The sequence below is a fragment of the Globicephala melas genome, chromosome 19 (genome assembly GCF_963455315.2).
Source record: "Globicephala melas chromosome 19, mGloMel1.2, whole genome shotgun sequence".
In the NCBI taxonomy this organism is placed as follows: Eukaryota; Metazoa; Chordata; class Mammalia; order Artiodactyla; family Delphinidae; genus Globicephala; species Globicephala melas.
The window spans coordinates 5,977,813-5,992,293 of NC_083332.1; the positions used below are offsets into that span (position 1 = coordinate 5,977,813).

General features: G+C 54.2%; 2 protein-coding genes across 3 annotated transcripts in view; one reads left to right on the top strand and one right to left on the bottom strand.

Annotated features, from left to right (window-relative positions):
- LOC132593963 (sialic acid-binding Ig-like lectin 13) overlaps window positions 1-9,023 on the bottom strand; it is a 25,071-nt gene extending 16,048 nt beyond the window's left edge. For both annotated transcript variants that reach the window (XR_011376987.1, XM_060289262.2), the window contains exon 1: window positions 8,687-9,023. The gene's annotated coding sequence lies outside the window, so the exon portion shown is untranslated. The remainder of the gene's footprint in view (window positions 1-8,686) is intronic.
- Window positions 3,162-11,958, top strand: LOC115849048 (cytoplasmic tRNA 2-thiolation protein 1). The gene is made up of 3 exons (XM_030849925.3): window positions 3,162-3,208; window positions 6,723-7,266; window positions 8,708-11,958. Exons 2-3 carry the CDS (start codon window positions 6,759-6,761, stop codon window positions 9,241-9,243), a joined length of 1,044 nt encoding a protein of 347 aa, XP_030705785.1. The 5' UTR covers window positions 3,162-3,208; window positions 6,723-6,758; the 3' UTR covers window positions 9,244-11,958.
- The last annotated feature ends 2,523 nt before the right edge of the window (window positions 11,959-14,481 follow it).

Sequence of the window (14,481 nt, forward strand, 5' to 3'; positions counted from 1 at the left end):
GCAATGCACGGCTTGCGGGATCTTAGTTCCATGACCAGGGATGGAACACGGGCCATGGCAGTGAAAGCACCGAGTCCTAACTACTGGACCGCCAGGGAATTCCCCCACATACTGTATTTAAAGGATGACTTTTAAATGGTAACTTGAAGCCTTCAGTGAAGATAACCTGTGGCGTCTTTGTCAGGCTGGTGAGCTCCAAGCAACAGGGTGGCGCTGCCCGTGGTGCTGAAACAGAGCCAGGTCCTGAGCTCAAAAATCGCCCAGCTCCAGGAGGGGTCTGATCCCTCAAGCATGGGATCCAAGACTCAGGCCAGGAAGGAAGCCATATAACCTGGAGTGGTGAAAAGATAAGGTCTTCTTAACAGAAAAGGACTGGGGGACAAGAAGACCCTCTTATCAGTGGGCTGGGGTTCTCTTATTTTTCTCTCTGCTTCCTAGTTCATCCTCAGGGATGCTTCTGCATGTCTGCCTGTCCTAATTGCTTAAGGGAATAAAGGACAGTGAGTCTACAGGAAAGACCATGGGGCCTAAGGTTGAGGACACTAATGGGGAGAGAGAGAGAAGGATTACAGGAGAGTTTAGGACCTTATGTAGAGAGATTGAGAAATGAACTGATAGGAACTCATCGGGGAGGGACCGTCAGTTTCGGCAAGTAATTATAATAATAGTGAGAAGTATTCATAATCCTCATTAACTATTATATTTCAGGAAAAATGTTAAAATATGTTTTCTCATAAGACCTTACTAGGTATGATTTGTACTTATTAAATAGAATGTTTAGATCTAGGTTTTGGAGGGACCAGCTGACTTTCCCTCATTCTTGAATGTTGATTGAACCCCTACTCTATGCAAAGCACCATCCCACACATGAGGTTAAATGGTGTCACGGTATGGTCTATAACATCATCAACACCAGGTCCAGCTTCCCAGAGCCAACGACATTTGATTACCACCTTGGTAGCCTTCCTTCTTTTTTTTTTCTGGGCATTTGTTTTCTCTATTATATGTCCTATTGGAAGTATGATTTTATGTTGTTCTATTTTATTTTTCTGGGCAATTACCTAGTCTTCTAAATTCAATTCTCACTTAAATATATATATATATATATATATATATATTATATATATATTTAGTTAGTTAGTTGCACCAGGTCTTAGATGTGGCAGGCAGGCTCCTTAGTTGTAGCATGCGAACTCTTATTTGAGGCACGCATGTGGGATCTAGTTTCCTGACCACGGATCAAACCCCGGCCCCCTGCATTGGGAGTGCAAAGTCTTAAACACTGCACCACCAGGGAAGTCCCCTCACTGTTTTTTTAAAAAAGAGGAAATGTGCTATATTTAATAAAACTTTCAAATGAGGTTGGGCATTTATTTTGCTTCCACTTTATCTTGAGTGAAAGTGCTTTTCTTTTCTTTTCTTTTTTTTTTGGCTGTGCCGCGCAGTATGTGGGATCTCAGTTCCTCGACCAGGGATCGAACCTGTGCCTCCTGCAGTGGAAGCGCAGAGCCTTAGCCTCTGGATCTCCAAGGGAAGTGCCCCAAAATGCTTTAAATTCACCACCTCTGGAGATTCATTTTACTAGTTCTTTCTAATTTGGCAACTGGAATAAACTTTCTAGAGCACAAACCACTCTTTGTAGGTGTTGTTAATTCAATTTGACTTCACATAAGCCCTTTAAGGCAGGTATTGCTATTATCATCCCCATTCTACAGATGAGCAAACTGAGACAGTGCATGTAAAGTGCTAAGCACACTGTCTAATAACCTCTGCTTGAATTTTTTCCCGTGATGCCCTGGCTAGCAGTGATTGAGGCTCAGCTTCCAGAGCTCCTAACACTGACGTCAAGCTTTGTCACCTGTATTAACTATGACTCTCTCACCCCCACCAGGCAGAGGGCTAAGAGGACTGTGACTTCGCTTGTGTCACCAGAACCTAGCACAGGGCCAGCCTGGCACAAGGAGACCTCAGGAAATGACCATTCAACAGATGAACCAACGAGCCAGTGATGACAAGAACTGGCCCATGATGACCCTTGACGGTGACTTCATGGAGGCCATCTCATCTTACACTAAGGCATCATGGCTCCCCTGTCATGAGGAAAACATGGCCTCCACAGTGCCTGTCAAGTCACTCGTGACATCACTCACCACAGACCCGCACACCCTGGGGCTGTGCACCTCTGTCTTGGGATCCCTGAGGCTCTGGTCCCTTCATCGTGAGGACCTCTGAGCACCAGTTTTGGGGGGATCTGGTTTGGGGACCCTGGGTCTCAGTTTCTGAGGCCCAGGATCTATGGTCTTCTGCGTCTAAGAGATCTGAATCTTTGGTCTTCTTTGGCCCCCAGATTTCAGTTTTGAGGGCCTGGGGGGTGAACTCTCCAGGTCTCTGGGCTTTGGTTGGGGAGAGTTGTCTCTGGAGTCCTGGTTCTCTCGGCTGCTTGAAGTCTCAGGGGTCTGGGTCTCTGGGTCACTGGAACTCCGAGTCTCTATGACACGGGGCCTAGGGACTAGCGAGTTTCAGGGATCTGAGTCTTTGGAACCCTCAGTCTCAGAAGTCGGAGGCTCTAGGGCTGATGCACGCGCAGAGACCTCAGCTTACACACACACTGCTCCCTCTCCCCACCCTACGCGTCCACACGCACCATTACCACCCCTGCAGGCGATGCCTAGATCCATTCCGAACCCCCACCTTCAGGCTCTCTGCGCTGCGCATGCGCTGTCTCCTTTTACACCCACGACCAAACCCCGCACTCCCACCTTCAATTCCCACCCGCAACCCCACCTCAAAGGGTAAAAATAATATGCTCTATAATCCCTCTAAAAGCCTATAATAATCCCACTAAAGCAGATCATCCGAATACAGCCATTTCGCCTTTTAAGCGTCCTGCATGGTAACAGATTACTACCACAGCAAACAGTACACGCCCCACGGCCCTCGCCCGTGCGCAGGCGCAGACGGAAACAAGGCAGTGCATTTTGGGAGTGGTAGGCAGAGCGAAACAAGGGGCCGCAGGGACTGCTGGGAGTTGAAGGCCGAGGGCCCAGTAACCACAGGTGCTTCGGGTGGAGCTGTTGCATGGGGTTCTGGGAGTCGTAGGCAAGACAGCCCCCAAGGCCTTGTGGTAGTCGTAGTCTCTGGAGCCACTTCCGCGCCGGAGTTCCGCGTGTTCGGCAGTTTGGACCATCCAGCACCGCGTTCTACTCAGGTATTTCCTCACCAGCTGGTCGGCTCGTGAGCGCCCGCTCTTTGTTGCGGTGCCGTGTGAGGGTTGAGGGTCTCTCTGGGGGTGAAGCCACTCGCCTTTGATTTCCCAACGCTTGTATCGCAGAGGCCCTCTGACCGGGATCCCCACTTTGGGCACTGCGGTCCGGCCTGTCTCTTGCTCGCCCATCCCCTCCCCCAGGTTGGAATTCGACCATTTCCCTGCCCCCGCTTCCAACTGGGTACGTCCGGGAGGTCCCTACTCTGTCCTGGAACCTCTGTTTTGATAGAATGATGTTACACACTCTCCGTCCTTCCGACAAGGCTGCGATTCGGAGGCATCCCTGGGGGTCTGGGTCTCGTCTTCCGGGCGCATTTATTATTCCCTCAGCCTACAGATCTTTCCTGAGCACCGACCCTGTGCCAAATCCCGTGCGAGGCAGGAGAAGTCAGTGGTGGCCGAAGCAGACCCTGTCCCTGCCGTTAGTGAGCTCACAGTACAACGGGGGAGACAGGCCTGTCACCACGAAGGATACCGTCATGATCCGGTTGGGGTGGGGGCATACATGGGGCTCTGCGAGCCCAGAGGAGGCGCCTGACCCAGCCTGGGGTCTATAACGTCTTCGAGGGGGAGATGCATAACAGACACTTCAAATCTGACATGTCCAAATGGAATTCTGGTCAGCTCCTCTCTGACTAAATGGTCCCATCATCCTCCCAGGTGCTCAGGCCCAAACCTCCAAGTCCTCCTTCTTTCCTCTTTCCTCATGACCGCACCCTCCACCCCAATCCAAGTCCTGTGCAAGTCCTGTGGACCCTACCTTCAAAATAGATACAAAATCCTACCTTTTCTTGTCATCTCCACTGCCAGCACTCCAGTCCAGGCCACCATCATCTCACTGACTATTGCCATAGCCTCTTCCCTGGCCTCGCTGCCTCTGATCCTGCCTGCCACGGCCTGTTCCCCACACAGCAGCCAAAGGGAAACTTTTAAAACCCAAGTCAGATCGTATCCCTTCTTCGCGCAAAACCCTCCCATGGCTCCCATCTCTCTCTGAATAAGATTAAAACTGTATCATGACTTCTGAGCCTCTGACAGTCTGCACAGACTCATCGCCTGCCAGGGTCTTCCTCACTCAGGAGGTAGACCCCTAGGACCGAGTGACCATAGATTTAGGGGGAGAAGAGGGATGAGTCCAGGGTGACTTTATGTCTTGTCCTGGGGAGGAGCTGGAAGTGGCAATCCTCCCAGGAGACAGGGAACAGCTGGGCAAGCACAGGTTTCTCCCTGTGGGGAGCAGCGCTGCTGGTCAGTTTGGGCGCCTAGGATCCCAGAGGACCAGCGGGGATCCTCAGTGGGGCATCTGGAGGACCAGCCCGATGGACGTCATTATTCAGAGTCACCCACAAGGAAAATGAGCTGGGCAGGACCTGAGAACCATAGAGGACTCTCCAAACGAGACTGGAGGCTGAGCAGGAAGCAGACCAGGAGAGCGAGGGAGAATCAAGTCAAAGCCGGGGGTGGGATAGGGTGTGTGTGTGGGGGGGGAAGATTTCAAGGGGGCGTTGCTCAGCTGTGACGGATATGCCGAATGGTCATGGCCAATGGGTCCTGAGGGCTGCTTGCTGGGCCCAGTGACAAGGAAGAGTACTCTGGGCAGAGGGAAGAGCAGTGCTAACATCCTGGGTAGGTGTTTCCTGGGGTGTTGGAGAGTAGAGGCCAGAGTGGCTGAAGGAGAGTGGAATGTGAGGTCAGAGAAAAAGGGACCCTCATCGGACGTAAGCTTTTACGAAAGTGAGATGAGATGCATGGGCGAATGTAGAGGAGATACTGGGCAGGATCCCACTGGCTGTTTTGTGGAGAATTGTGTGTGTAGAGGAGGGGAGGGTGGGGCGGGGAGACCAAGGAGGAGCCTCCTGCAGTAAGAGCGCCATGGCTCAGCTCAGACTAGGGTCGCAGTTGTGGAGATGCTAAGGAGTGTTGGGCTTCTGTTTTGAAGCTACAAACAGGATTTGCTCCATTCTGGTTGGGCATCTGGGGTTTGAGGTCTGGGGAGGATGCCCCAGGTGCATCTTCAGTGGCGCATTTGGAGGAAAGGCTGGGACTTGCCATTGCAGTCGGGAGTCACCCACAGGGAGAGTGAGAAGCAAGAGCAGTCGTGGGTCCTGGACCACAAGGCTCCTGCCCTGAGTAGCTGGAGGGATGGAGCTGCCCTTTACCGCAAGAGAAGCAGGTTTGGGAAGGGGAATCAGGAGTCTAGGTTTTGAGATGCCTGTCAGACGTCTGGGTTGCACTGGTCCTTAATTGGTGTTACAGGCAGTAAACAGACAAGTCACATAAAATGATTCCACACATTGTGGTAAATCCTGGAAACAGGGTGACCTGCTCAGGGGCTACTGCACTAGTTCAGCCTGGAGATGATGGTGGCTTGGGGAGGAGGGACTCAGTCTGGTGGGTTTTCATGGGTTCCCCAAGCAGGTGGGTCCGAGGAGAGAGGGTTGGAATTTTTGGCTGGGTGGGGACGGATGAGGTGGGGGGAACAGAAATGAGTTAAAACTGGGCTGATCCAAGTCTTGGTAAGGCCACAGAAGCTTTCGGGAGATTCTGAGACCACAGCAATCCTGGAGGCCCACACCCCGCCCTCCCCCGCCCCCAAAACAGAAGAAGCCACAGTTGATCTCCTTGGAGGTATGACCCATGCTGCCTCTGTGTCTCCCTGGAGGAGATGACTGCCCTGCCTTTCAGAGGATACAATCGGGACCAATGCCTAGAGACAGTATCCCACCCCCACCAAAGTGAAATCCAGTTGGTCTTTTCTGTCCATCCCCCTTCCCCTAACAGAGCTGCAGTTCCCTGGACTCCCTCTGTTCTTAGATCACTGACCCCTCCCAAGCTCTCTGAACAGCCCTGGGAGCCCAGGTCAGTGATAACCACCCTGTCCTTCTGACCAGGGTTGTAAAAGGGCTGGCCTCCCTGGAGACTGTGAAACTGGCCCTTAATAGGCACCTCCATCCCTCCAAACAGAATCCGACCTAATTCTGGGTGTAACTTGCCTGTCTCTCCCTCTCCCCTCCACCTCTCCCAACCAGCTCCTTCTCTTCTTGGTGTGTAATGGGTGTAATCCAAGAAGCCTTCCTGGAGGCACTAGCTTCCTTAAACTAGAATACAGTTGACCCTTGAACAACATGAGTTTGAACTGCGCTGGTCCCCTAATACTCTGATTTTTTTTTTTTCCCCAATAAATACATACAGTACTACACCATCCGCGGTTTGGTTGAATCCGCGGATGCGGAACCAGAAAGGCCGACTGTAAAGTTATGCGGATTTTGGCTGCGTCCCTGGCCCCCGTGTTGTTCAAGGGTCAACTGTATACGTATAACCCTCCCTTACTCTGGAAAAGGCCTACTCGGCCTGCATTATTCCTGGTAGAGACACTACGCAAGCAGCCTCTCTGTAGGCAAGGACTCCTGCAATCCGGAATCCACGTGTAACCCGCCTCCCCTCTCCACCCATCCAGGAGACGCCGACCCTCCCGCCTCGCCAGGACCCCGCGATGCCCGCCCCGCAGTGCGCCTCCTGCCACAAGGCGCGAGCCGCCCTCCGCCGTCCGCGCTCGGGCCAGGCGCTGTGCACCACCTGCTTCTGTGCCGCCTTCGAAGCCGAGGTGCTGCACACGGTGGTCGCAGGCCGCCTGCTGCCGCCCGGCGCCGTGGTGGCCGTGGGCGCCTCGGGCGGCAAGGACTCCACTGTGCTGGCGCACGTGCTGCGCGAGCTGGCCCCGCGCCTGGGCATCTCGCTGCACCTCGTGGCCGTGGACGAGGGCATCGGCGGCTACCGGGACGCGGCGCTGGCGGCCGTGCGGCGGCAAGCAGCACGCTGGGAGCTCCCGCTCACCGTCGTGGCCTACGCAGAGCTCTTCGGGGGCTGGACGATGGACGCCGTGGCCCGCAGCACGGCCGGCTCCGGCCGCAGCCGTTCCTGTTGCACCTTTTGCGGGGTGCTGCGACGCCGGGCGCTAGAGGAAGGGGCGCGCCGCGTGGGAGCCACGCACGTCGTGACGGGTGAGCGCAGGCGCGGCACAGAGGGGCGCGGTGGGAGGAACGGGCGCATGCGCGGGCGAGGGGCGGACACTGTAAGTCCACTGAGGCGCATGCCCCAGAGGTCGTAAAGGAGACTGCGTGTATCCTAATTGGAGACGCTAAAAGAGGAGGAGGGGCTGTGCATGCACACTGAAGGTTCATAGTATGTGCGTGTCCTTAGGTTGCGCATGGTAAGCTTTTGAGTCACTGCCATCATCTTTGTACACACACGCTGGCAAATAGAGGGGTGGTAGGGTACTCTCTAGGGGCTAGGGCTGTGGTTCTCTGCACTTATTTTTTTATGACATTGTGTCCCTTGTCACAAAAGGAGGGGTATGAAGGGGCATCTCCCATCAGAAGCATCTAGTCTGAACGCAACTGTGTCCTTTTCTCTATTCGCTTCTCCTCTTTGATAACACTTTCTCTGTACCAATCATTACTTAAACAAATAATTGTTGACCATTTATTGTGTGCCAGATGCAAGCTACATAGCCTAGAACAAACTACCTAACCTTGGTTTCCTCTTTTATATAATGGGGATATTAATACCATGTAGGTCCTAGAGTTACTGGGAATTGGATGAATTATGGGAATTACGTATGACGCACTTAGACAAGACACTGAGAAACGGTAAACATATAAATGTTTGCCGTTATGATGATGCACAACACAGTCTCTGCTCCTGTCCATTTCTCACATACGTAATTATAACCTGATTATAATTATTTCCTGTGCCACTAAGGAAAATGACACAGGAGGACCTAGTGAAGGGAGAAACGTGGGGATTAAGGAAGCGTTTCCTGAGTGAGCGGAGACCTGAAGCCGAGTGGGTAACTAGGTGAAGGACAAAAAGGGGGTGGGAGAGGTTCTGAGCAGAGGAAACAGCTTATGCAAAGGCCTTGAGGAGGGAAAGTATGGCCGACTTGAGAAGCCGTAAGACCAGTGTTTTCCTATAGACTCAAGTATAAGATGACAAGTTACAGAATAAGCAGAGATTCAGCTGCAAATTTATGGTGACTGTTGTGTAACTATGCACTTACTTTCTCCCTGGTCCTTCTAAATACCATAATCTGCATTCCCAGAGGCACTTGTGTCAACAGCCCACTTGAGCATCTCCATCAAATGCCATTTTGATGTCTGTGCGGTCTGAAGTACACTTCACTAGACTGAAATTATATCTGTAGCGTAAAGCAGTGTTACTCACTACCTGAAAGGGCACCGAGCACAGAGCCTGGTTTGCAATAAGAGGGGGGCAAATGAGGGCATCCCAAGTTGCTCCACGGGAGCCTGGTGTGTTCCCCTCTCCTTTCTCGCGGGGTTCACCCGCAGCCTCCCCCTGGCCGCCCACGGTACCGCGGGGTCTCCTCCCGCGGACCCGCCGGCCCCCGCGCCCCCTCCTCACCGGCTCGCGTCTCTCCCCCAGGACACAACGCCGACGACATGGCGGAGACGGTGCTCATGAACTTCCTGCGGGGCGACGCGGGCCGGCTGGCGCGCGGCGGCGGCCTGGGCTCTCCGGGCGAGGGGGGCGCCCTGCCGCGCTGCCGCCCGCTGCAGCTGGCCTCGCAGAAGGAGGTGGTGCTGTACGCGCACTTCCGCCGCCTGGACTACTTCTCCGAGGAGTGCGTGTACGCGCCCGAGGCCTTCCGTGGCCACGCGCGCGACCTGCTCAAGCTGCTGGAGGCGGCGCGGCCGTCGGCGGTGCTGGACCTCGTGCACTCTGCCGAGCGCCTGGCGCTGGCCCCGGCCGCGCGGCCCCCGCCCCCCGGCGCCTGCTCCCGCTGCGGGGCGCTGGCCAGCCGCGCGCTCTGCCAGGCCTGCGCCCTCCTGGAAGGCCTGAACCGCGGCCGGCCCCGCCTGGCCATCGGCAAGGGCCGCCGGGGGCTGGACGAGGAGGGGTCGCCGCGGGAGCCACAGCCGTCCGGACCCCCGACTTCGGAGCCCATCCCCGGCTTCTAGAGACTCCAGTTCTCCGCTGGGATCCGACGACGTGGGAGTGCGGGGCGGCCTGTAAATGACACTGTGAAGGAACCCGAGTTACCTTAGCCCGGGCTTCGGTGTGAGGTTGGGAAGGGGTCGGAACCCCTTACCTGTGGTCCTGAAGAAGCTGGGGCTTTGGGCTCCTGGGGCTGCGGAGGACTCCTGGGTGTCTGGGGGACCCCTGGGCCTCAGAGAGGAGAGAACTGTACAGCTTTGCATTCCTGAGCAAGTGGGAATTAGGGGACCTCTTGCCTGTACCTCTGTGGGGCTCTGGGCGTGCTCAGATAGTCCTAACCCTTCTTGAGCGCCTACTGTGTGCCTCATGTTTCATGTTTGCCTGCAGTGGGATAAGCAAAACCGTGTAACGTGATGGGCACGTCAGTTACAGCAATCGTGATGCTTCTGTGTGAGCGCTGTACACAGGGCAGGCCGTCTCATTTCATCCCCAGCATGATCTCATTGGCTGTAGCCTGAGCCCCATAACTGGCCTGAGGTCACCTCGCTGGAGCCCCAACTGGGGGCTCACACCCAGGTCTGCCTGGGGCTCCTCAAGACGGTGTATTTAGCCCTTACCCCCACTCTCCCCGCCCACCACCACCTGAATCTCTGTGTGATGGGTGGGGAGCCGCTGGGTGAGCTCCCCAGACCTCAGATTTCTGGAGGCAGAGCTGGGTGAACCTGGGTCAGTGACTTAACCTCTCTGGTCTTCCATTTCCTCCTCTGAGAATGGAATCAAAGCCTCCTAGCAAAGCGCTGTTGTGAGTATTTGATAATGGTGTCCAACTTCGTTGTTCACATTAAAGTTCGGCCCCCCGGGGGGCTCTGGGTTGCAGGGTTGCCTCCCTGCCGGTCCAGACAGGTGTGAGGCTCAGAAACTTCCTGCCTGACCCCTGGGGAGACTTGGTGTCCTCAGTCCCACTTCCGAGCTGTGCTGGGCTGGTCCCTTGTCAGGAGTGCCCTCCTTTCCCATCTTCCAGCTCACATCCTCCAGGGGCCTCCTGGAAGCATCCCTGATTCTCTCCTCCCACCCTGCCCAGCCCAGGACATTAGGACTCTCCCAAACCCCAGCCCTTGGGTCCTGTCCTCCAGCCATCCACACTCTTTGGGGCTCGCTTTTCCTAATTAGATTGGGCTGGAAGGCAGGGACCAGAGGCCTCACCTCCTCCGTGAGTTAACTGAGCATCAGGATAATTATTCATTCGACAGACGTTTATTGAGCACCTCGTCTGTGGCCCATGTGCCAAGTGCTAGGAATACTGCAGTGAGCAAAAGACAAAAAGCCCCTGCCCCCGTGAAGTTCACAATCTGGGAGAAACAGACAATAAGTCAATAACAATAAAATTTCAGATAGTGATTAATGCAACAAAAATAAAGCAGGATAAAGAGGGAGGGAGATAGCAAGAGCCAGTGTCCATAGGGGTCAGGGCAAGGCCTCTTTGAGGAGGTGGCATTTGAGCTGAGACCTGAATAAAGCAAAGGAGTGAATTATAAAGCCATCTTGGGGAAGAGCTTTCCAGGCAGAGGGAACTGCCGATGCAAAAGCCCAGAGGTGGGAATAAAGTTGGTAAGTCCAGGGAACAGCAAGGAAGTGTGGTCAGGGCAGAGTGGACAGGGAGAAGAAGAGCAAGAGTTGAGATCAGGTGGTAGCCAGGGCTGGTCCTGCAACATCTCGCAGAGGCAGGAGCCCATCTCCGTTTTCTAAAAATCCCTGCAGCTGCGCTGGAGAGAACGGGCTCTAGGGGGCGCAAGATGATCACGGTCAATTGGAATGATTCTAGTGCACCAGGCACTGCGGAACGCTCCTTCCTTGCGTTTTGATCCCCAATTTTACAAAGGGTAAATTTTTGACTCAGAGGGGTGAAGTGACTTTCCCAAGGTCACACAGCAGCAAATCCGTGAAGGAGCTAGGACTTTTGAACCTTTTTGCTATGCCGCCTGCTGGAAGCAAGAGGACCTGGGCCCTTGTTGCAGGTCGGCCACTGATTGACCCTGTGGTTTGGGGCAAGGGACTTTTCTGTAACCGAGTTTCTCCCGTCACACCTTCACACCTTCACACCAGGAGGTGGGTGGTTGGTTAGATTTCTGTTGTGGTTTAGAGTAGCACTATCCAATAGGAATATAATGCGAGCCATATGTGTAATTTCAAAATTACGAGTAGCCGTATTTTTAAGGGGGGGAGGGGAAAATTTAATAATGTATTTTATTTGACCCACTATATCCAAAATATTACTATTTTAACATGTAATCAATATTTTAAAACCTTGAGGATGGGACTTCCTGGTGGCTCCGTGGTTAAGAATCCGCCTGCCAAGGCAGGGGACACGGTTTTATCCCTGGTCTGGGAAGATTCCACATGCCGCGGAGCAACTAAGTCTGTGTGCCACAACTACTGAGCCTGCGATCTAGAGCCTCCGAACTACAGCTACTGAAGCCCACGCGCCTAGAACCGGTGCTCCGCAACAAGAAAGCCACAGAAATGAGAAGCCCGCGCACCACAAGGCAGAGTAGACCAGAGAAAGCCCGCGCCTAGCAACGAAGACCCGGCACAGCCAAAAATAAATTAATTAATTAAAACCTTGAGGGTGTTTTACGTTTTTTTGGTACTAAGTTTTCAAAATCCGGTGTGTATGTTACGCTTACAACCCGTCTCTATTCAGATTCAACCACGGTTCTGTGGCAAATGTGACGAGGGCCTCGAGTGGGAGCTGGGGAAAATGCTGTTCCCAGCTCCAACCACAAGGGGGTCACTGACCGCACCTTGCATTGGGTGGCCATTGACGGAAGAGCAAAGTCTTTCCTTCCGCTGCCTGGCTGGGGAGCTTTGCTCTCTCCTCCCACCTCCCCACCGGTCCCCCTGGCCTGAGCCAGCCTCCAAGGGCGAGAGACACAGTCTGGCAGAAACCTGAAGGTCCCCTGTGGACACTGGAAACCTTCCATGACCTCAAGACCCATGTGTACATTCATTCATTCATTCATTCTGCAAATATTTATCGAGCACCCAATTTGTGACAGCAATGAACAAAACAAAAACCTGCCCTCATGGGAGAGGCCAGAAAAGGAGGAAAATAAGTAGAGTATGTAGTGTGTCAGATGGTGATAAACTGATGAATCGGAGGATGGGAAGCATGCCGCACATGTATGTAGGGTGGATATGGCAGACCTCGAGGAGAAGACGACATTTGAGCAGAGACCCACACAGGGTGAGGCAGTGGGCTCTGCAGATGTGCGGGAAGGGCGATGCTGGCCAGGGAACAGCGTGTGCGCACGCCAAGGGAGGCAGGCGAGTGGTGGAGCGGGTAACTGGAGGAGAGAGGTAAGCGGGGCCAGCCTGCATGGGCGCAGCTGTGATTTTGAGGCGGAAGCCACGGAGATTTTGGAGCAGAGGAGTGATAAAGGATCATCCCTTTATTCACGAAGCCAACATTTGCTGGCATCTCCCAGGAGCCAGGCCCTGCACGGGGCACTGGGGAAACAGAGTTGGGTGAGCCCCAGTCCCTGCCCTCAGTGGGCTCTCTATCTGATGGGGGAGGCGGCACGGACCGACACTGGCAAATCAAGACCCAAAGGGATACGTGTCACGGCGGGGGTTGGTGAGGGCACAGGGGAGCCCAGAGGTGGGGCGACCAACTTAGCGTGGGGCGTCACAGAACGCTTTCTGAAGGAGGTAGTGTTTAAACCAGGCCCGAGAAGATGAGTAAGAATGAGCACGGGGAAAAGGGTGGAGGAGGACGAGTGCACCTGCGGCCCAGAGAACAGCAGGTGGAAAGCCTGCAGGGAAGGACACACCGTGAACCGGGCGGAATGGCTGCTTCTGGTGCAGGACGCCTGGGTAGGAGCTGGTGAGGGCGGCCAGCGTCCCCCCACCCCACCCCCAAGAGGGTCAGAATGCCATTGCACAAGGCAGATTTCCCGCTGGGGTGATGGGGCACCAGGAAGGGTTTGGAGCAGACAGGCCTCGCCCCGGGTGTCAGAAAGAGCCTTCTGGGTCTGTGTCTAGGAGGACTGTGGGGTGGGGCTGGGGGAGGGGGACTTAAAGGCCAAGAGGCCAGGGAGAAGCCAAAACCATTAGGGGGTGGGAATGGTGGGAACAGAGATGAGGGCTATTTAAGAAGTCTGGAAATCCTACTAAACTCTAGGGTGTGCTTTGTAAGTATTAAGAGCTCCTGCCTAAACCCCCAAAACTGTAAATACAAGAGAAACCTCTCCTAGACAGGCTGACCAAACATAAAGATGTTTGCCACTTAGGCAGATGGCCGTGGTGAACACGGCCGAGTCTTTCTGAGGGAGAAAGTCGTGGTAAACAAGGAGGGTGGGGCGCGGGTGTTGCCCAGGCACGAAGCCTAGTCATCATGGAGCAGGGCTCTGGCTAGGGCGGAGGTCAGGAGATTTGGGGGCAGAGGAGTGATAAGGAGCACCCCTTTATTCACGAAGCCAACGTCTGCTGGCATCTCCCAGGAGCCAGGCCCTGCACGGGGCACTGGGGAAACAGAGCTGGGTGAGCCCCAGTCCCTGCCCTCAGTGGGCTCTCTGTCTGGGAGCCCACGGGCCCTGGTGAAGGCAGCCCTTACCTAAACACAAGGGGTCCTTTATGCTTATCAAATGTCTGTGAAAGGACCAGGACTGACGAGGCTCCCCACGCCTTAAGTACCATCCCCTGGAGTCAGAAGCATTCTTCCCTGCAAGGATTTAGAACCCAATCTCAGAAAGATGGGCTTCCCCACCTTCCCCCTGTGCGTGCTCTCCCAGGGCTGGGTAATTAGAGATTCCTGTCAGGTCTGAAGACGTAGGGGCATTGGGTGCAGAGATTCTGGGGGGAGGAAGGCTCTCAATAATGTCACTCTCATTCAGCCTGTTTTCATAGAGCCCCAGCATGTGCCAGGTACAAGAGTGGGCTCCAGGGATTCAGCAGTGAACACCTTAGACAACGTCCCTGCCCTCATGAAGCCGCAGTCTGAGTGAGAGAAATGTTTCTTCATTCCATAAATGTTTACTGAGCACCTACTATGTGCCAGGGAACAGAAGCCAAGAAAGCAGGCAAAACCCCCTGCCCTGTCAGAGATGGCACTCAAGTTCTGGGAGATAGACTACACAGAAAAGGAGATAAATAAAACACGAGGGACATCCAATGGTGATAAATGCCATAGAGAAAAAACAACAATAAAAAAGGAAGCAAACACATAAAGCAATTATAGGTTGAAATGAGGCATAGGAAGGAAA

Coding starts and splice junctions, on each gene's coding strand:
- LOC115849048 (XM_030849925.3), top strand. CDS start 6,759: ATGCCCGCCCCGCAGTGCGCCTCCTGCCACAAGGCGCGAGCCGCCCTC. Junction 7,267..8,707: donor AGCCACGCACGTCGTGACGG/GTGAGCGCAGGC, acceptor TCTCTCCCCCAG/GACACAACGCCGACGACATG.